General features: G+C 39.7%; 1 protein-coding gene across 2 annotated transcripts; it reads right to left on the reverse strand.

Moving 5' to 3' along the window:
* Window positions 1–1,614: 1,614 nt before the first annotated feature.
* Window positions 1,615–21,719, reverse strand: fmnl1a (formin-like 1a). Of its 2 annotated transcripts, none has more exons than XM_074656101.1 (25): window positions 20,663–21,719; window positions 16,022–16,105; window positions 15,583–15,669; window positions 15,413–15,486; window positions 13,975–14,058; window positions 13,733–13,876; window positions 11,691–11,799; window positions 11,463–11,539; window positions 11,284–11,377; window positions 10,859–10,933; window positions 10,650–10,760; window positions 9,135–9,284; window positions 8,949–9,050; window positions 6,555–7,131; window positions 6,334–6,458; window positions 6,005–6,210; window positions 5,690–5,924; window positions 5,533–5,601; window positions 5,371–5,451; window positions 4,894–5,023; window positions 4,643–4,806; window positions 4,455–4,556; window positions 4,274–4,369; window positions 3,964–4,069; window positions 1,615–3,230 (listed from the first exon to the last, which is right to left on the reverse strand). In XM_074656101.1, the coding sequence occupies exons 1-25, from the start codon at window positions 20,846–20,848 to the stop codon at window positions 3,166–3,168; spliced, it is 3,333 nt and encodes a 1,110-aa protein (XP_074512202.1). In that variant the 5' UTR covers window positions 20,849–21,719; the 3' UTR covers window positions 1,615–3,165. The 2 variants fall into 2 exon arrangements, with proteins under 2 accessions (XP_074512202.1, XP_074512203.1); XM_074656102.1 differs by having other exon boundaries at window positions 15,413–15,483; window positions 20,663–21,718.
* Between the last annotated feature and the right edge of the window lie 242 nt (window positions 21,720–21,961).

Raw genomic sequence — 21,961 nt, forward strand, 5'->3', positions numbered from 1 at the left:
AGTGACAGAATAACACTTTTACCCAAAGAAGAGGCTGGCTTGTTCCCATTTTTCGCAGGAAAAAAAAGAAAACAGCACTTGAAAGGCAGAGTGTGTCAGGTTGCAGCAGTGGCATTTGACTAAACACTCCCGGAGCTCTAACAATGTGCAAAAAAAAAAAACTGCGAGCTCACAGCACAGCGAATTAAGCCTCACCCTGGGTGCTCTGTAGCTCCGCCAGGCAGGTTCAAGCCCTGGGTTTCATATTGAGTGAAGTCAAATGAAAGAAATTCACTTACTCATGCTGTTTCACACTCAAATCCATAACTCTCTGAGTTAAATTTGCTGCATTTGCGTCTGGTGAGCGTTGGGGAGGAAGTATTCACGCTTGGCTGCTTTCCCCGACTAAAGTCTGAGATGAAGCCTCCCAGAATTGCGTGGCAGTGCTCTCTGGGAGACAAGTGTTAGTGGGCTGTGATTTCAACATGTCTGCAGGCTTTAGAGGGCATGTCGCAGACAGTGGATGCCCCTGGCAATCAGAAAAACTCATGCAAACTTGAAATCAAACATAGACGAAATATACATATATAAATATATCTAAGTGAGATGTTTGTGTATGATATTATAATTGTGAAGAAAAGTGTGATATATATATAGGCCTAGATTAAATTATATACTGTAAAATGTCATCATCTCTTCAGTTTTATATATTAGTGACCATTTTGTACAGATTTTTTCCTTTTTTAATTCATTGAGAGATATTACATTTCACACAGATTATTTATTCATACGCAGAACATTTTTATATTTGTTTAAAAATATCTGTATAGATAACGGTTAGCCTCTGTAATATACGCTGAAGTTCATTTTTAAATTCTAGGGTTTTCTTTACGAAGTTAGATTTTATGTAAGTTTGATTTTTTGAAAAGCTTGTCCCTGAAAATGCTCGTCCAGCTCGTCTACACCTTTGCCTCCTTATGTGAAGGATCACTATTGAGGTGTTGGAGGCTGGACCAGTGCCTGTGCTTATAGGGGCTTATTTTGCTACTATATTTTTGTTTTAGAGGGTTGTTTTCTGTACCTGTGGTCTGTTTTTTTGGTTTCACCCCATCCTGTATTTGTGATTCAGCTGGTATTAGTGAGGTGGAGATGGTCAGAAACACAGATGTTTTGCTAACTACTATGAACAGTCAGTTTATGGGTCATATAGAGCCCTGCTGCTTTGACAAAAGTAAGTTACATGGCTTTAATTTTCCTCTGTGTCATGTTTGCATGTGAACAGGAGTGGTAGCAATGTGAATGTGGATGCTCAGAGACAACAGGCTCTTAATCATTACATTTTGTTGCTTATTCAGTTCCAGTCGTTGCACTGAGTGGCTTTAAGTAGCAGTTAAACCACAGATGTTAAAAACCACCAAGATGGATCAATAAGGGAATTACGTGGCGTTGTGTGAATTTTATCTCTTCCTTTGCCATTGTATTTTTTTTTTTATAACGAACCTACATTCTATAGTATGTATATGAGATTTTTACATGAATGTGTGGATGTTCAAAAATCTTGGCATCAAAAGTAGAAAAACAAAATTGACTTGTAAATAGGCCGAGTCATTCCTAGCGAGTTCAACAAAATTGTTATGTCCAAAAGATGTTTTATTAATAACGATGGATACAAAAGGTATATACAAAACAATTGCATGTATAGTCTCAAGCAATCGCACGGTGCAGTCGAAAAAAAAAAATGTTGTCTACATGTTTTCTCAAAAAAATGAGAAAGAGAGAAAGAGAAAAGTGGTTAATGTTAGAGGTTTACATGAAGAACGAGACATTATTTTGGTATCTGTGACACAGGCATGTTCAGTCTTACTGTGATGTTATGTGACGATGAAGATGGCAATGAGAGTGTTGGATGTCTAGAAGGATCTGGAATGCTTGAACGCACCCCAACCAGAGAAGTCACCAGTGACGGTGTACTCTTTCCACAGAGTGATTCTCCCATTTGTAGAGTAGTGTGATATAAGAACAAAAATAATACAGAAAATAGATCTATAATATAATGATATATAAATTTAAAAGCCTACTGATACTGGAGATACTAATTTATCAGTGTGGATGCCATGATATTCTGTGAGAAATGTGTGTTTTTCCTGTGAGAAGACAGTAGGCAGTTGAACCTGCCTTCTTTTGTACATAATTTGCTGTGATTGTGTGTCCAATAAAGTGCAGCTCTCTTGTACAGTGGCGGCGTCTGATCTTGCTTTATAATGACTTGTTTATATATGAACTTTGACCCTCGTGCTCATACGGTATATCTTCGCTGCGCAGAGGATTGTGGGTCAGAATAGCCAGAAAAGCATGCTGGCTTATACTGCAAAATGTAACCGGATGTGCACCCGATTCGACTGTTATCAGGCCATTAAATACACGTTATCAGTCTCTATAGGCACCATAGATGTGGGTCATTAGAGGCCTACTACGTTGTAAAAGTGAAAAAGAAACTTAAAAGCAACACGTTCTAATATGTTGTAAAACTGAATGAAACGTCACGTTTTGAACACAAACAAAAACGCTTCTTTAGGTTTAGGCAATAAAACGACAACTTCTTTAGGTTTAGGCAAAAAAAAATCTGCTTCTGTCATAACTACTACGGTCGCTAAAGGTCGCTGTTGTGTTCTTTTATACCTTCTTTTGGTGATCTACCATGCGAATTAGTGATAAAACCTACTAGTGGGTGTAGTGACTACACTGATAACAGTCTAATCAGCTGCTTGTCAAGAAATGTGTGCATTGTATTTAGAAACAGAAAATGTTGCATCACGTCTCAGGTCGAAGCTCTTATATAAATACAGTAGGTCTATTTTAAAATAAAGTCATGACTTTTTTTTTTTATTACTCAATACAGTAGGTAACAACACTGCAAATTTAGAGCATTCAAAGCTGATAGGTGCCACAGATATAATTATTGTTTTTTTAGAAAGATTTGTAATCAAATTTATGAACAGTTGCATTAACAAATATCAAATAGTTCCAACTTCAAATTCTATTTACACAGCAAATTCACACTAAAATGTTAAAAAACATACTGCCATATGGCCCATTATATATTGTGATATACTGTATATGCAGCACATTTTAAAGCCTGTTTTTCTGTCTGTATACATTTGTAAAAAGTCGTGGAACAGAAGTGGCTCAAGTGTCCTGGCGCTGGGCTGGCCGTCGACCATCTGTCCGCCTGAATGGTGTGCTCCTCAAATCTGAGGCGGAGCAAAGACGGGAGAGTTTTAACAGCACGTAAACATCAAACATGCAGCACATTCGCCTTAAATATCACCGGCAGGTTTTGACGTTTTTTGGGGTCAGAAAACTACTTGCCCAAAGTACATTTTTACTCACCCCTATACAAATTATTTTATTTATTAGCGGTTATCAGACAACAACAACAAAGACCAAAGTTAATTGTCATGTTTAATCTTTAAGTAGATGGAGTTTCTCCCCACATCCTCTAACGCCACCCAACTAAACTCCTGTTTCCAGGATGATTGAAATGCTCGCTTTCGCTTCAGCTCATAAACTTGTTCTCTACTGCCACCATTTTCTCGCAAGTGCCCGATCAGTGCTGCGCTGGTGCAACTGGTTGTGTCTAGATGGTACCCCACAATTTGTGAAATTCTCACGAGATGGTTAAGGTTAGGCATTGACCTGGTTGAGGTTAGAATAAATTGCAGCGAGTCTCGCAAGAGTTTTCGCAAGTTTCGCAATCTGTGGTTTACCATTTAGACACAACCTGTGCAACTCTCAACAGAGCTGAGAAGGAAGCGAGATGGCTCACTCCTTAGCTACTTCCATCATCAGCTCCGGGAAAAAATGACGAGACTAACCTTTTTTCTAGATTTACTAGCCCAAAGTAGCACTTTACTTGCCCCGGGCAAGAGGGTAATCCTTATTGTTGAGCCCTGCTATGTGACTCCTCCAGGAAGCATTGCGTACCTGTGATGATGTCCTCCAGGGCGCCGTCCTTCCCCTCGCGTACCTGCGGTTTCACCTGCCTCTTCCTCAGCTCTGCTATCAGGTCCATCTTAGGCATCATAGGCCCCTAGTCCAAAAATAAAAGCAATTTAAATCAAAGTAAATTTAGACTTTCCTACCCCCTAACAGTCAGTCACAGATTTGTTTTAGATGGTTTATGTTGCATGAAGTATTTCTGAGAAAACTGCACCTTTACAATAACACATAAGCCATTAAACAAACAGCGCCAGTTAATATATAATTTCTGGAGACTGGACCTTTAATATCTTACCTTTTGTGCCCCAGCCTTGTTCGGAGATGTTGGCACCTTTTCCTCAATGACCTCATTCTCCTTTTTCTTTTTCTGCTCAATGTCTTGCTGTGCTACCTGTGTTCAATCAAGGACAAAATAATTAACATTCAATGCAACAACTGTAATGGATAAATATCAGAACCCTACCACGCCTCCTCACCTTGTAGGCTTTTATCAAGCGTACAAACAGCGGGAAAAACATGGAAGGCTGCGTAGTTTTGGGGTTCTCTCCGAAATACTCCACCGCAGCTCCGTAAGCCTCCTGGAGGGAGATGGACAAAATATATGTTTAAAAACATGTAATAAGGTGTAAGTTGTGTGTAAATTTCATATGAATTGCAGGCTAACCGTTGCTGTCTTGCCGTCTTTGATCAAAGTTTCCAGCTGCTCGCTGTTGGTTTTGATGAACTCCTTCAACACCGGGCTGTCGTCCTGCACCAGGAATTCCTTTTTGGTCATTTCCATTCCCCGTTCTAATGAGCGGATGTCCGCGAGGAGGCCGTCTAGTGATACTGGCAAAGAAACAGAAATTTGTTTAGTACCGCTCCCAATTTAAGTCACAAGCTACATAACTGGACAGCTTGACTGTGTGAATGTACCAAGCGCTGCCTTGTCCATAAAGTGTAGCTCAGTGTGGAAGTTGGCCAAGTCGGGGTATTTTTCCTGGATGATGCTAGTGATGAAGTGAAGTAGCGTCTGCGAGCGGTCCGTTGACTTGGTCTCCAACAGCTGAAAAGTAAAGATTGATTGGGTTGTGAAACTTTTCTTAAATCAAGACGAGTAACTATTGCTTAAAGGTGCAATTGATAACCTTGATAACATTCAAGATTAATTCTGAAACAGCCCTAAAACACTCGTCTGGACGGAGATCATTAGTGTGGCTGTAGCCTGCACGGAGAAGCTCGAATAACAATACACACAGAGGGACAGTAACTTCATTCTCTGCTCAGGTAGACATTACTCCTCTACATCTTTACAAAGCAAATAGTTGTTTGCTGATGTATTAATGCTCTGGATATCGAGCATCATATAGAACACCTTTAAAGTGAAAGAACAAATGTACAAATTCTACTCACAACATCCAGACTCTGCAGCCGAAACCCGTACGCTGCGCCCCTCTTACTGCTGTTCATATAGTTGCCAAAGGCGAGAACAATCTGAGAAACACATGAGATGAGACTTATGCAAAATCACACATTTGGAAGCTACATCAGCATGTCGTATTCTCTATTACTTACCTCTAAGATCTTTTTCAGTTTGGTTGAAGACTTTATGGACATGGACGCAGCAATGATGGAGTTCAGTTGCTGTGGATGACGTGAAAACAAAATCAGTACATCTGTTTAATAGCTCAGTCAATTTCAGTCCAAGTTGCAATGCATTTGACAAACTGACCGGCTGCAGGCGTTTGACGGTATCAGGGAAGTTGCCCATGAACGTGAAAGTGTTTATTCGCTGCGTCAGACGAGGAATCTTCCCAAAGCGTAAAATAAATTGATCCTCGTCGGTCAGCTCCTCCAGTGGACGTCCATCCTTCTCATAGTTAACAAGCAGCTTCATCTCATAATCTGATGGTATGAAGGGCACGAGTATTTCCAGGAAGTCTACGGACATAGCTTGCTGGTCGTATCTGTAAAAAAGAGTTAGCATATGAGAGAGAGAATAGAGGATATCGCAGAAATGTCAACAGATTTTCCATGAAGCACATACGTCTCTATGGCGGTGCAGATACCAGACGGCGTCAGTCCCCCCTTGCGTAAAGTGATGGACAGATTCTTTGCCTTGTTGGCATCAATCAAGGACGTCTTGCTGGGCGCTTTCTGGACTGCCACCTTCTTCTTGATAGTGGACACTTCTGTTGGATTACCCTGAGCCCTAGTCTTAAACTGTTCCTCAAACATATCCATGTTCAGCTCCTGGTGTAGACAGAATAAGAGGCAGAGAGAAGAAGCTGAGAAGGTCAGGATAAACAAGTATTTTCACACTGCAGTTTTCTGACAGGATAAACTGTACAGTGTAAGAGAAGTGCATGTTCTCACCCCTAAGACCTGCTCGTCATCCAGTTCGTTGAAGACGGTGCCTGCCACCTGGTTTGGTTTTAAGGCCTGCCAGTTTAACAATGGCATCCTGAACTTGGTCTTAATGGGCTTCTTGCTCTTTAGCCCTGAGAAAACAAAAAAAGATCAAACAAATAAGATATTTACTGTTCCATTGCTACCAACTCATGACAGTTTTCAGTACTTTTCAGATTCTTCCTCACCAGATTGAGCGCTTGGTGCTCCAGGCGGAGGAGGAGGTCCAGAACCAGGCGGGGGAGGTGGAGGTGGGGGTCCAGCACCAGGTAGGGGAGGAGGGGGTGGTGGACCTCCTCCGGGAGGCGGTGGAGGAGGAGGAGCTGGGGGCACCGCACCACAACCTCCTAGAGGAGGTGGAGGTGGAGGAGCAGGCGGAATAGGAGAGGCAGCCACCCCTGGACCACCAGGAGGAGGAGGGGGAGGTGGAGGAGGTGGTGGAGGTGCAGGAACGCTGGACGTTGGAGAAGCAGAATCAGTGACAGTGAGCGGAGCAGCGGGCTGGGCGGCTGAGGCTGGGGCTTGGACGTATTCCACCACCGTGACGGGCACGACCTGGATGTCCAGACCTCCGGAGGCGCTGCGTCCCAGTCGGACCAGCCCCTTGTCCTGCAGCTCCTGGATCTTCTGCTCCAGCTCTGAAGATGTCGAAGGGGCGGTGGTGCTCAGACGCTCCCTATCCTTCTCCCTCTCCCTGTTCAGCTCTCGCTCCCGTTCTCTCTGCTGCAAGGCACTGACCTGGGAACAGGACTCTCGCAGGCTTTCCTGTTGGACACAAACACACATATAAAAACACAGTTCATCTCCACAAAGAGCAGATAATACACAATCTGTCTTCAGGCTTTAAAGGAGACTAATGGTACATGTCCACAGCCTTCGTCCTTTCCACGCTTCCCATTCATTGTCTTTGGAAGCAGCCTTGCAATGCATTCTGGTCGTGTGGCAGCGTGATTCGAGAGACAGTGTGTCACGTTGGCCGCTAAAGTTGAGGTCTAGGCTACTTTATGCAAATCAGGGGGGTCCAACACGACTCGCCGCCTCTGGAAACTCCATAGACATTTTTAAACTAAGCGATGTCGCTCCAAAATAAAGACTGATTCATCAACTGCATGGCTTATTTCTAAAAAATAAAATGCTTTCAGAAACACATTTCGGTGAACTATTTTCGTGATATAAGAGAAGAAAGTTTCCAAACGAGCCACCATGTTGGTTCCGGTTTGAAAGCTGGGAGCAACAGCCCACGAGGGAAAGCTTTCGTCCAATCAGGTGCCGAGTGTCTAGTGGCAGCCCATCAAGCGTCCAATGCTGGGACATGAGGCGATCCCTCAAGATAAAAAACACCCCTGTGGACGTGTACCATCAGAGTCTCTGTGAGGCTGTACTGTTACTGTACAGAGGTGCTTTGAGCTACATGTTAACGTCAGCATGCTCACAATGACAATTCTAACATGCTAATGTTTAGTAGGTAAGGTTTAGTGTGTAAGCATGCTAACATTAGGTAATTAATACAAAACACAAAGGGAATATCATTAGTTTTGCAGGAATTTGGTCATAAACAGAAGTATTGGACAAAATCAAATGTTGACCCTGTGGTGGTGCGAGACGAAAAGTTCGAGAATTACCATTACAATTACAATTTATTATTACAATCAGTAGAAGGTAAATCTACTCAAGTACTTTACTTAAGTACAATGTTTAGGCTCCTATATTTTACTTGAGTATTTCCATTTTCCGTTACTTTATTCTTCTACTCCATTACATCTCAGAGGGAAACAACTACTACATTTATTTGATAAATTGAATTACTATAATTACTTTTCATATTCTGATTATTAAGATATTATCAACAAATACAACATATTATTATATATTATTATTATATATTGAGCTACATAGCAGTATATAAAGTTAAATTATAATTAGCTCCATCTTTACCAGCTGTATGTACATTAATTCATGGATGATTATAATCCCATAATATAATACATTATTCTGACATGGGCCATCTGCATAATGAGTACTTTTACTTTTGGTACTTTAAGTATATTTTGATGATAATACTTTTGTACTTTTAGTTAAGAACAATTTTGAATGCAGTACTTTTACTTATAACTTTTACCTTTACTTAAGTAAAAGATCTGAATACGTCTTCCATCACTGATTACAATTCATTATAACTCTAAATCAACAATGTCAACCTGATGGTGGCGCTAGAGGGAAAGTCAGGAAAAAGATCACCAAAGTCATTAAGATTCATCCTATTAGAATCGTGAATGTCTGCACAAACTTTCATGGCAATCTGTCAAATAATTGTTGAGATATTTCAGTGTGGACGAACAAACTTTGCCATCCCCAGAGCCGGTGCCGCTAACGGGGCTAAAATGCAAGGTCATTCACAGATTTATTTGACAAGTGCAAATACTCTCATCTTTCTTATTTCATGCTGAAGATGATTAGATTATTAAAATAAAGTGACCTGCCACCCTTTTGACCTCATTATATCTAATCACTGTGAGATTGGCACACCTTTCCTGGCTAATTAATCTTATTAAACACTATTCATGTCATGGAGCAGCACTCACTTTGAGCAGCTCAGTCTCCTTGGTGGCCTGCATGAGCTGAGTCTCAAGTTCAGACATTTTCTCTGTGGTCTGATTCTCGATCTCCTGAAGCCGGGCGCTCAGCTGCAACACAGACAACATTTGTTTTAACATCAATGATTCTTTTTGTACACAGAGATCCCTGTTTTTCTTTCATTTGTAGCTGACCTGTACGTTGTGTTCCTGCAGGTCGTCCACATGCTCCAGCACCCCTCCTCTGTTCTCAGCGTCCTCCAGCAGGGCTCCGACGTCTAACACATTGTCCAGGTAGGCCTGGATCTGCACCTGCAGCTTCTCGCTCTCTGTTTGCTTCAGTTGCTAACACACAAACACATACAACAATGACGCATAAATCTTATAACTTATAATAAGTATGATATATTGCATGTTTTAAGTAATAATGTACATACAATAAGTAAGTAATGAAGTAATCAAGTGATAGTTTGATTATTAAAATAGTCTAATTGATTAACCTTTTCATAATATACTGTTAGATGTTTTGACACAGGTGGCTCCGTTAGAATGATTTAGAAAATGTCTCAAAACCAACATTTGCCTCTAGTATAAAAGTAGACAAGTTATAATGTGGTATAAAACAGTTGTCATCAGCAGAATGTAAAGGAAAACTGGATGACCATGCAGTAGCAACATCCTATTAAAGAGGACCTATTATGCTCATTTTCAGGTGCATACCTGTATTTTGGGTTTCTGCTAGAACATGTTTACTTGCTTTAATGTTAAAAACTTTATTTAACTTTATTTTTCTCATACTGGCGGTGCTGCAGCACCTCTTTCACCCTCTCTCTGAAACGCTGTTTGAGCTCCTAAATCAACTTCCCAGAACTTGCCAGAACACTTGAATAGCCCTTATTTAAATCATTAGGTCCTAAAAGTTGTAAAATGCACTAATAGCTGATGATCCGTGTAATTTATCACTCGACAGTCGAGCCATTTTGGCATCATGCGCAACTCTCATAGAAATGAACGGGAGCCTCCAACACCGTATCCAGTTCTCTTTATACTAGCTTTGTTTGAGGGCGTGCCAAACTAGCCGCTAGGCAGGTATTATGCAAATGTGTTACTTGGTGACATCACCACGTTACAGAAGAAAAGGCAGGACTTCAAGCAAGGCATTTCAGGCAGTTCAGGAGCAGTGTTTCTGTGGGGGAGAGTAACTTCCTTTGGCGTGAACTTTGGGCTTTGTAACTTTGCAGACCTTTTACATGCATAAAAATTATATAACACACTAAAGGAAAGGGAAAAGCATAATAGGTCCCCTTTAAAGGAGGAAGAGAATGGGCATTAGAATTGACCAGCTGGACACCAGAAGTTACTTTAAACTCATCAGATGACATGCATAAACTATGGTGTACGGTCATAGACCTGCTCTATATATAAAGCGTCTTGAGATAACTTCTGTTGTGATTTGACGCTATACAAAAATAAATTGATTTGATTTGATTTGATAAAAAATTGTGACTTTTATGTGAATTGCAAAAGATGAATATTTCATATATTTAAGCCTGCAATAATTTACTACCTGCGGGCAGCAGAAACACAACCAGCAGTTATGGAGCAACATTAGCATTCATTTGGAGCTGTGTTTTTGGTTCTGAGGAAAATATTTAGCTTTATTAGCTGCTAAATTTCTCCACACGCCGTTTACACTTTATGCACACTTACCCAGAGATACTTGTCCAACCCGTGGTGAGTGAACTCGAACTGTAGGTGAACACGGAAGTTCATGTTCTCCACTGAATGGACCACAATGTTTATGAACTGCATGCAGGCCACCTGCAGACAGACACAATGAGAGTTAATTCATCCAGAATTTAAAAGTCCCTTTATTTGGTAATCGGTGTGTAGGTACAGTAATACATTTGTGGACCTACCATGAAGTCAATGTTGCTGTCATCATTGATGAAGTATTCCATCAACTTCTCAAAGCGGTTCTTTTCTCTGCTCACCTGAGAAAAAATGGAAACTTATGCATTTTAATTGTTGCCCACATGGGGGCGTAAAGGAGGCATCGATGCAAAATGAGTCTAAAGTTATATTTATTACATGTAGTAGCTGATCTCAGCCACACAAACAGGGTATATTTCTCACCCTTGCACTGCCCTTGCAGTTACGCACAGATGCATGACTGCTATACATGTGCTAAAATTATGACCAGAGTGCATGTGAGGGGTGGATTGTGACAGTCACAAGATGAGTAATCGAGGAGGGGAAGTCTGGAACAATGGTATGACGGCTAGCAACAGTCAAATTAGAGCACCACAATGCAATAAAATTACTAATAAAAAACGTATTTCACCTCTTTGAAGTTGTCAAAAGCCGACAGAATGATGTCATGTCCTCCTCTGACAAGACACACTGCGGCCAGCAGCTCCAACACCAGGGCTTTGGTCCTGTTGCAGCATCAGGAGGGGTTAGATATGGATGTAGGCAGACAGATAACACACACTTTGTCTCACACACAATTAATGCACTCACCTGGGATTCCTGCTGTTGAGACTGAGGGAGATCTCGTTCACACAGCGCGGGTGAGTCATCACCAGGTTAAAACCAGACTGAAAGCAGAAGGAAAGCATAAACAGGGTGTATTAAAAGATGCAGGAAAAAGTTATTTATGTGAGCGCACTGGCAAAGGAGAGCATGTTTTAATGCAGAATATGAGATAAGTGACTGTTTTTGCACTATAAGAGAAGCAGAAAGCTTTACCTGGTAGTTCATGATGGCTCGCAGGCACATTATGCACACGTGTACATCATCTCTCTGGTAGGATGAAGGGGATCTCTTATACATCTTGTTCCCCAGAGTGGAGCTTATTCTGTAGAGGGATAACAAGTGTATGGACACATGAACACACCCCTAAAGAGAAGAGAAGCTACTGTATGTGCAAATAATGGTTTGAAGTTGAGGCACAGTTGGCCAATTATAACAAGACTTCCAGCATTGTTTCGGACATCCTCTGTGTCTGTCTGACAGCTGAAATGTGGCACCAGGTGGAAAAGGAAAATAAAGAATAAAATACTCAACAAATGAGCCAAGGATATGAAGGAATGACGGTGTGAGAAATTGAGGTATTCGTTATGGTTGGAATGGCTCAGTTTTAGGAAGAACTGCTGTCTAGCAATGAGATAGCAGACATGCAGCAAAAACAGAATACTATACAATAACTAATAAAGGCATATTGATTAAAGGGGCTATATGTAAGAATCAGAAATTGTTAACAGTAACACTTGTGGCCGTTAAGTCAACGACAGTCAGCGTCCTGTTACTCGCGCTTGTCCTCGCACTACATAGACGCGAGTGAGCATCGGTCAGAACAGTGAGGCGACACACACAAGACTGAACGTGACTGACAGGCATCATGTTGATTAACGTTATCAACATTTGCCAGTTGAAACTTTAATATCACTATATATTTCACATGCTTGGTAGAAATGTATCGGAATTTTGCCAGCTCGGGTCCGTTATGATAAAACCAAACGAAGGTTAATGTTGATCCTAGTTTACGCCCAATGTAGGAGCTATTTATTTGTCATTAGTATTTAGTTGTTGTTTTACTAATATTAAGTAGTATTGTTTGATTTATTATTCTAGATGTTTACTTTAATTAGATTTGATTTTTGATAGTATTTTTTTTTTGCAAGTTATTTCTTTTGTTAAATTGTTTACTTGTTTAGTAGCATATATTTAGTTTTTTGCGTAATTAGTATTTTTTTTTCTTTTGTTCAGGAATTGGGTAAAACTGTGGAAACCCGCGCTTATATAGGTAGGTGGGTAGGCAGGTAGGACCAGCATGCACCTGGGTGGGTTTATGTTTTTTTACCAGAACAAGAGAGGCAGCGACTTTGTGCTTCGTTTGTTTGCTTTTTGGATAAATAAACCATCAGAAACATACATTTTGAGTTGACAATGGACTCTTTTGCCTACGTAAACCACATACTCATGTTGTGTCAGTGACCTTTTGACTTAAGTTTTAGATTTTTCTGGCGAATAGCCACCATATCCAATGTCGGTCACATTCCTGTTTTGCAAGACGGGCTTCACTAGATATAACTTTGCGTTTCTTGTTCTTCCGTAGAGTTTGTGTTGGAGTCTGAGTTGTGGTGGGGGCCGGTCGCGTGCATGACCTCATGTCCGTTGTATTTTTCCCGTTAAAACCGGCCCGCATTCTTCACAGTAAAAGCAATCTACAGGCTGGTAGAGGAAACCCAGAACATAGCGGAAGGTCTCATTTTTTAGGTTACGTTACAATTTGTTCTCACTTGGCAATAAAAAAAACATAAAAAAACGTTTAAAAGTGTAAAAAGTTACATACATACATCTCTTTAAGTTAAAAAGACATTTGTTTCATATTTTACAAGATAAAAATCTTCTGCGGTTGGTTGATCAATCAGGGCTGTCACTATTTATCAGAGCATTTGTATTAATAATGAAGATTTTGTAGATCTGGATGCAAAACAGGTGATATGCAGAAAGAGGCAGACGAGGATCAGTTTCACACAGTTCAGCACCGCTAAGAAAATGTGCATCTGGTCACGTCCGTGGTGTTTTATTATAAGACGCCACCATCACGCCACTTCTGCCTCGCATGATTCTATTTTCTCACTATATGTGCAACTGTATAAGCGGAAAGTTCCTCTTTAATAAGAATTCATGATGTGGAGCGCACTATATATATGATTCGTAGAACATCTCTGGGTCTGGAGCTGCTTTGTACCACAAAGAATTGTTCACGTCTGGAAACTTCTTACCTTACAGTCAGTGCTCGAGCAGCTCTGGTCATCCCATGTGAATGGGAGCCGCTGGGGCTCTTGGTCAAGTCTTCCATCGACCTCTCTGCTGGTTTTCCTCTTTCTGACAGGGTGCCACCATTTTCAACACTCTCCACATCAAACCTAAAGAGTTCATATGAAATACACATGGTGATAAATAACCTCATTGTAAGAGCCTCATCGGTTTCTGAGAGAGATTTTCACACCCTGCTGGTACTCACGAGGCGTCGCTTTGTGCATGGGATAGGTATTCCACCAGAATATCCAAACCTTTGTTCTCCTCGTTGAGAAATTTTTGAGCCCATCTACAAAAAGACCCAAAGCAAAAATAAATGAGGGATGAAATCTGATTGGATTTAAAGCGAGACTATGTAGTTTTAGAAAGAAGAAATAACACAATCTTGCTCTTACAGAAATGTTGAATTCATAAGCAATAAACCGCACTCTTGCTCAATTCAATACACTCAGGAGTTTCAACCTTACTTGGTCTGGTGTGACCAGCAGCTTGTGGTGGCTAATGCTAACAAACTTCAGATAGTTATCGCTGTGTAACTGTCATTACTGAGCCAGTTTGCTGACTTTATCAGGCATCAGCAAGTGGGTCAGAAATCTACTCGTTTAAGTCAATTTTTACTTGCCCCTATACAAATTATTTTATTTATTAGCGGTTATCAAATAACAACAAAGTTAATTGTCATGTTTAATCTTTATTTAAGTAAATGAATCTGAAGTTTTGACAACATCCTCTAACGCCAGCCAACTAAACTCCTGTTTCCAGGATGATTGAAATGCTTGCTTCCGCTTCAGCTCATAAACTTTGACTTTACCCGATCGGCATGTGTAACTCTCAACAGAGATGAAAAGGAAGTGAGATGTCTTACTCCTTAGTTACTTATGTTGTTGTGGCATGTGGATATAGTGGCTGGAGTTCAGCAAAAGGTGAAGGTTCAGTGAACTCAAACTGAGCTTAATCATAATAATAACATAAATAATTGGATACTTCATTTTTTTTAATCTTATCTTAAAAGGTGCCCTGTGGAGCTCTTGACCACTAGTAGTGCTATAGAGAAATGTTTTTATGAGTGGGTTCTTGTTTTGTTGGCTACGTCCATATGGCACGAAACTGCACGCACGTGAGCAAAATGGCAAACTAAACCACATTTTTCAAAATGCTCTGAAGAAGGTTCCGTGCCACAACACGTAAGCGTACGTCTGTTGTGATGTGACCCAATTAAACAAGTGAAATGTTCTCTGGGATGTGCTAACCTATCATATTTTTATGCTTTTTAGACTTTGGGTCTAGCACTCCACCGTGAATCCCCTTGTTGAAGCGCAACCTCCTTTACCAAGACATAAACCACATTTTTGCCATCGGTTTCACAATCTATTCCACAGACTAACTAATCTGTGACCGCACAGAGCCAGCAACACATAAGGTCACCATTTCTGACGGCCGTCGTCAGGAAATGTGACCCCACTGTACCCGTATACTAAGTGAACTAAAAACCAAACTAAACTGTTAAAAAACATAAATGTATTTTTATATTTTTAATTTAAAGTTATATTTACAAAACTCTAAAAGAAAAGTAAAAGATAAGTGGCATAATAACACAGCGAACAATGTATGTAAACATAACTGTATTTGTATTTAATGCTCACCCAATGTGATTTGTGCGAAGGGATATCTCCAAATCTTTAAGGACCTGGGTGGCATCTTGAATCCTTTTCTTCTGCTAACGTAACAGAAGAGATGAGAATCAAGACAAGTTGCACAGATAGAAAATTAAAGACGTGTCAAATATGAGAGGAAGGTGATGGTTTACACTGACCCTGCGAGTCACCCCTCCTTGATCATGGTAGAAGCTCTTGATCTTAGTCAAGTACGTGGATGGGGGGCTCTTCTCCTGGAAACGCTCCTGGGGGGGGGGGAGAAGCATTCACAGAGTCAAAAGTAGCTTTTTGACTTTTTATCAGCAACCCTTAAAGATGACAGGACCGGAGACACATTTAGCAGCGCACAGCATCTGTTGCTATTATTGCCTGTGCTAGTTAACACAACAGACACAAACAGCTCTCTGTTTCCATGCCGACGCCATCAATTGCCACCACAGAAACTGTGCAGCAAGGTTTTCATACTGCACTCTGCTCTTTATGTCAACTGTGTCCCGGTGAAGACACAGGTGCCAGAATCCTGCTCAGTTTGACAACGTGCATGTTGAGGGGTTAATTGTGAAAGCAGCTCATTATCAGTGAAAAAGAAGGACATACGTGATCACAGACTAGTTCCCACTTCTTGTCATTGTCATACTGACTCAACAGCTTCAGTTTGTCTGGAGGCAAGTTCATGTTGCCCTGAAAGAGAGAGAAAAAGAGAGAGGTTGTTTCAGTCTAAAGAGTATGAAGTACAAATTAATATGTGAGAAGAACATGACTCTGGGTAAAAAGAAACCACAATTTTATATTTGTCACACTTCCTGTTCTACAATTTGTCTTCACACCTCCAGTGATATAAAGCAATTATTTCATTTAATTTCATTTCATGGTTTATTTGATAGGGACAGATACAATGTACATAGACAGCTTAAAAACCATCTGATGCAAGTATCATAGTGCTTACAGCGGATGCTAAATTGCAACACCTGTCCCTAGAAGGGCTTTTTGTGAAAATAAGAGATTAAAACAGAACTGAGTAAAGGAAAAATAAAAACAATAAAGCACACATGGAAATGTTGTAATATGTCATCATATTTCCTGCTTATGCAACAATATTTGAATCAACCAAACTACAAATGCACTTTCTGAAGGGCGTTAACTACCTGCCGGAAGCACAGATGACTCAGTGTTTACATGTATGTATTGAGGGTTGTCAGTGGGTACCATGTGGCTCAGATCTTACAGCCTTTTGTCAGTGTGATGTCACACTTTACACTTCTATACCACAAGCTTTAATAAGGATAAAGATGATGAAACATGGCACATATAAAATTAGGGAAGGTGTTGCCCGATTGTGCTGGTTTTCGCCCAATTCTGCTACTTTTGATTAAGTTGGGAGGGGAAAAATAGAGTTGAGCTGGTAGATGAAATTTGGGCTGCTTTTGTCGGCTTTTATCGGGGTTCTGAAATATTGTGAAAACAATATTACCAAACAAGCCGTTATTTTATGGTCAAAAACACAGATACGAAAACTTTGTTGTGTCGACTCACTCATATTATTGACTCATTTAATTTGAGAAATATTTGATTGACATGAGTTGTATTCAATCGTCGTTCTAATCCAGGGCCGGCTCTAGACCTTTTGGTGCCCTAGTCGAAATTCGGATTTGGACCCACCCAGAAACCCAACCCTAGCCCCATAAACCGCAAGACACATCAAACATCACAGTGGTTTTAAGACAAAAATTAAGATTTTGACTTTCTGTAATTTTATTTTCTTAACTGTATTTATTATAATATAAATAAACAGTTGGTTCCTGATATTGTTTCCTTAAAAGTGTTTCGTCAGTTTCACTACAATTTATACTTTTATTAACAAATAAGAGCGGTCGGGCGGATGAAAAAGTGTGAGAAAGAGTTACAGGTGTCAAAAGTGTATTTCTTTCTTTATTTATTAATTTGTTCTTTTGTTACCTAAATGTAAAAAAATGAGGAAGGGCGCCCACCAGTATTTTTATTTTAGTATCATTTTTTATTTTTTTTAGAGGGCGACCAGCGCCCTACAGGCGACCGCCTATATGGCCTTTGCCTTAAATCGGCCTTGTTCTAATCCTATATATAATATTTTATATTTTATGCAGATATGAAGCTTTGTATGCTTATGATGTGTTTTCCATTGCGCATGTAATGGTTTTTGCGGTTTTACACAAATTTCTGGCAAAGTTATGATTTGGGCTGGTTTACATTGAATTGGATGCATTTTAAGTTGTGATTGGGCTGGAAACTGTTAACACTGATTAATTTAACCCACTCCATAATAACCATTTTCATTCATTTGTTGGCTTCTTTACTTTTTTATATATGATCAAAGTTTAAATATAGACTTTCTAACGATATTCATCACATACATTTCCTGTACATAACATAATATTTCTGTAATCCTCTCAACTGTATGGGGAATTTTACACAGATCAAGAACCCCCCTACCTCCACAACCGGTGCAGGTTGACTCAACCATCTATAGAGTTGACATATTGCCCAAAAAGTGCAGTTTCATTTTAAGTGATCGCTCTCAACCTACAGTGAAACGTCTGACTCCTGATATAAAGATTATTCCCCCATTCAAATGACTTGAGAACTGAATGATTTAATGAACCCAAATTAAGTCTTATGAATGATTCATAAACTAATCTGAGAGTTTGTGTTGGGGAAAAAAGACATAAAACTTATTAAAGAGCGATATACTTAAAAATTAAGTACAATAAAAATGTTCCTTCACATTCAAAACAATGCTGCAATCTGATCCAAAACTTCCAAACGCAGTGATGATTAACTGACAAGACTAATTATGTCAGTTGACACTGGGTGTTGCTCTAAATCTACCAGTGTGCACATTCAAGCAATGGTTTGCAGTTTCTTTTTCCACACCTTAAAAAAACAAACAAAGAGAAGCAGAAACAGAAACGAGCGGTTGCTTTGCTGCTGGGGTGTTGGTGGGGTTAAGGGAGGCTCTCATTGTGGTTTTGTGGTGCAACACTCACTAAAAAAAAATTAAAAATACTCATATGAGTGTTTGTGTGTATATTTCCACTTATGAACTTACATGAACATAAGTATAAATTCCCTAAGTTTAGAAACAATGTCATGCACTTCTCATTTTCTTGTAGTTACGCAAATGTAAAATCCTGAATAAAGGAAGGTACAGCAGCGTCTCTGAAGTTCACATTGCAAGTATTTTGCTGAAAGAGGAAGTGAGGTCATATTTTCATGTAACGCCTGTGAGGGCGTCGTAGGCATGAAATGGCACCGTTAATTCTAAAGCACCACTGTATTTGCATGGTTTTCTCATATGACTTGAATTTCCCTCAGGATCAATAAAGTTACTATCAATCTATCTATCTATCTATCTACATATCTATCTATCTATCTATCTATCAATCAATCCATTTCCATTCTCAGAAGAAGACGTTAATGTTAACTTACATAGAATTTTAACATAAAGAAAGTGTATATGTATAATGTACACATTTAAACTATTATCAATAATATGTGATCATGTCTCTCCTTCATATGTTTTTTTTTTTTAAATTATCAACTTTTTCAGTTATTAATATTTCATGGGAACATTTGGATGGATTTTGGCATTTTTATGTTTACTAATTGTTAAGGCATTACCAGAGAAAAATTAAAAACCTGCAAAACCTATTTGACATTTTTTTTAATTTTAGCTACAATAAATGCCACAAATCCTACATTAATAAAAGTTTAATTTAACAAATTATAAACAACTAAATCAGCAAAATGTATATCTAATATTCTTTTTAATTTCGGTACTCTTTTTTAAAAAATGTTTTATTTATGAATTAAAAAAATATATATATATATTAACAGAAAAACATTACACACAAAAAGACAAAAAAAACAAAACTAAAATAGTCCCTGTTTAATGTCTATACTTTGAGGAGGAAACATATTTGAATGTGGATTGTGCTTCACTGTCTTAAATTAAATTAATTAAATTGCAATTAAATTAAACTGGTTAAAGAGAAATGTGTTTTTTCCCCTTTACATAAATAGCTTACTGTAGCTAACCTTCCTGCATCTGTTAGCTCATTATTTACACATCTGCAGACTACCTGGAGGACACTTCATGCTGTTTATCCAGAGACAAAAGATGTTGCTCCATCCCATTAACCCATGATGTCACACTTTCGTGGAGCATCATTGAAATTTAAAGATTTTTTATTCTTTTTTGTGCCCAAGTGAGCCGAGAGAAAAGTTATAACTACTACTACTAATTGAAACCCATTGAGGTGTAAAACCTGAGACAAAAGTGTGAAGGTTGTAGAAGTTGAGCTTCCTGTTGATGTTAATGGAGCAGCTGCAGTGTGTCAGCATGACATCACAGTTTATAGTATTGTTTGTTAACTTTTTATGCTCACTAACATGATTTAGAAAAGAAAATGAGATCTTTAACTTTTTAAATAAATTAGATTTTTGTTGTTTATTTCACAGCAAAAATAATCAAATATGTCAGTGCTTCAGCATCTCTGATACTAAACAATAAGTTCTGATGTATTATACTTAATGGTGTCTCAAATACATCAAGAACTCATTTTGAGGTTTTACGTTTTTCAACTTGTTGCAAGTGTGTTGAAAGAGTGGTGGAACAGTTGCTTTCCGGTCTTATGGTCTCACTCATGTAAATATGTTGCTCAACTTCCCCTTAGAGCCAGCCGCCCGAGCATGCACTAATCACCCTGTTTCTAGACCGACATTTTCAAATCTAACAGTGCAGTAAAGAAGCATGTTGGTGAATCTGGCAACATTGTTTTTATTGTGATATCCCAGTTTTGAATGGAGCAGTTATTGATGACCTTTGTGCAAATATGATTGAGCAAGATTACATCTTTGCTAGATCACATTTAAAGCTGATGTTTTTGCTAAGTTTGGCTTAGATATTCTAAAAGATTGTGAGACAACAAAAAGGAAAAGGCCTCTGACATCATATCCAGTCTGTGTTTAGTTCAAATTGTTTTTGGCAGCATAAATCAGTCACAGAGATGAAGTGTTCAAAACAGGACTCAGAACACTTGCTACAAAAACAACTTTTTTTCTGTGCCTCTGAATATGTACCAGCATAATTCTCCCAGCCTCTACCACAAAAACCATAGCTGCCATTGGTAAAAGCACTAAATCTCTCTTTGTATGTGCAGTAAAGGTCTGTGCCTTCTTGTCTCCTGTGCAGCCACTCACCAGCACCGCATTGAAGCGCTCCTCCAGCTCCTTCTCTTCGGGCATGGGCAGTTTGGGGGGAGCCGGCTGCTTCTTCTGCAAGGTTGGAGTGGGGTCACTCATTCCTGAAGCTCCTCCGACTGAGTTCCTGGCCTCTCGGCCCTCAGACGGTGCCTGCTCCAAGCCCGGTGCAGCCGCATTCCCCATCACTAATCTCCACAAGTAATCCAGGAGGAAGCTTTACACAAACCCTTTCTCCTGAGAAATCTGTGTATTCCAAAAGAGAGTGACCAAAAGGGTTCACTCTGAAAGACAAGGCCTAAATCAAACCAAGTATTTGGGCCTCCAGGTAGACGAACATCAAGCCTCTGGTCTACTGAATCCGCGTTGGTCCTGAGGACAGGGTGGGTGATGAAAGAAGATAGTTTGTCCTCATGTCTGTCCTCTCATCAACCTGTTCCTCTTTGAGAATAAGCTAACGAGCCTTGTTGAGGCCTAAGGTCCGACTCTAAGAAAAGACCCACCTAAGTGTCGCTCACTTTACTCTACACTTGTTGACCAAGAACTCCTGTGGTGAGTGAGTACAGAGGGCTGCGTGTGAGAGGAAGGAGAGGGGAGTGTGACACACTCTGTAACACAGTCAGAAACCACAGAAGCACAAAAGCAGAAGAGCAACTTCCTGTGCATGACAGCAACAGAAGCTGGGGTGGAGGACAGGGTGGAAGATAAACATGGTAACTGTGAAGCGTACCGTGCAAGCAGTAAGTGAGCGATGAGTACGATAAGGTAGCACAGGAAGCAAAGAAAGCAGAAAGAGTGTCCAAGGTCAAGGAAGCAAGTTGACCAAGCAGGTGTAAAATTAACAAACGGGCAAAGGAGACTTTCTCCCGCTTTATCGTGAACCCACTTTCACTATACACTCCACACTCCACACTACACACTGAGCCATTAATTCCCTTGAAGCTATAGCTTAATTTGCATGAGGTTACATTTGTTTTGGTCATTTTGCTTCACATGAGGCCAGGTTGATGAGTTCAGGTGTGTGTAGATCCTGAGTGAGTGACAAGGTAGAGAGGGTTGTCCAACAGCGCCACTCTGTGTTTGAAGCCAACTACTGCATACCAGTGCTCTAATAAACATACTAGGAACACACTCACACATCCTTTATCTAGATTTTTTTAGGGATATAAAGTTAAAGAAAGCTTGGAAAATTTGTGATAAATACTGTATCAATAACAAACTTAAGGATGTGTCTTTCAAGATAATACATAGAATTTACCCGGTAAAAAAGATGACTATTTATATACTATAAATTAAGAT

Source organism: Sebastes fasciatus, chromosome 13 (assembly GCF_043250625.1).
Source record: "Sebastes fasciatus isolate fSebFas1 chromosome 13, fSebFas1.pri, whole genome shotgun sequence".
Lineage (NCBI taxonomy): Eukaryota > Metazoa > Chordata > Actinopteri > Perciformes > Sebastidae > Sebastes > Sebastes fasciatus.

What these genes read in the sequence shown, in the direction of transcription:
- fmnl1a (XM_074656101.1), bottom strand. Translation starts at nt 20,848, where the DNA reads ATGGGGAATGCGGCTGCACCGGGCTTGGAGCAGGCACCGTCTGAGGGC. An exon ending in AGCGCTTCAATGCGGTGCTG is followed by an intron (nt 16,106 to 20,662) that starts GTGAGTGGCTGC and finishes TCTCTCTTTCAG; the next exon opens with GGCAACATGAACTTGCCTCC. An exon ending in CCGTCAAACGCCTGCAGCCG is followed by an intron (nt 5,602 to 5,689) that starts GTCAGTTTGTCA and finishes CGTCATCCACAG; the next exon opens with CAACTGAACTCCATCATTGC.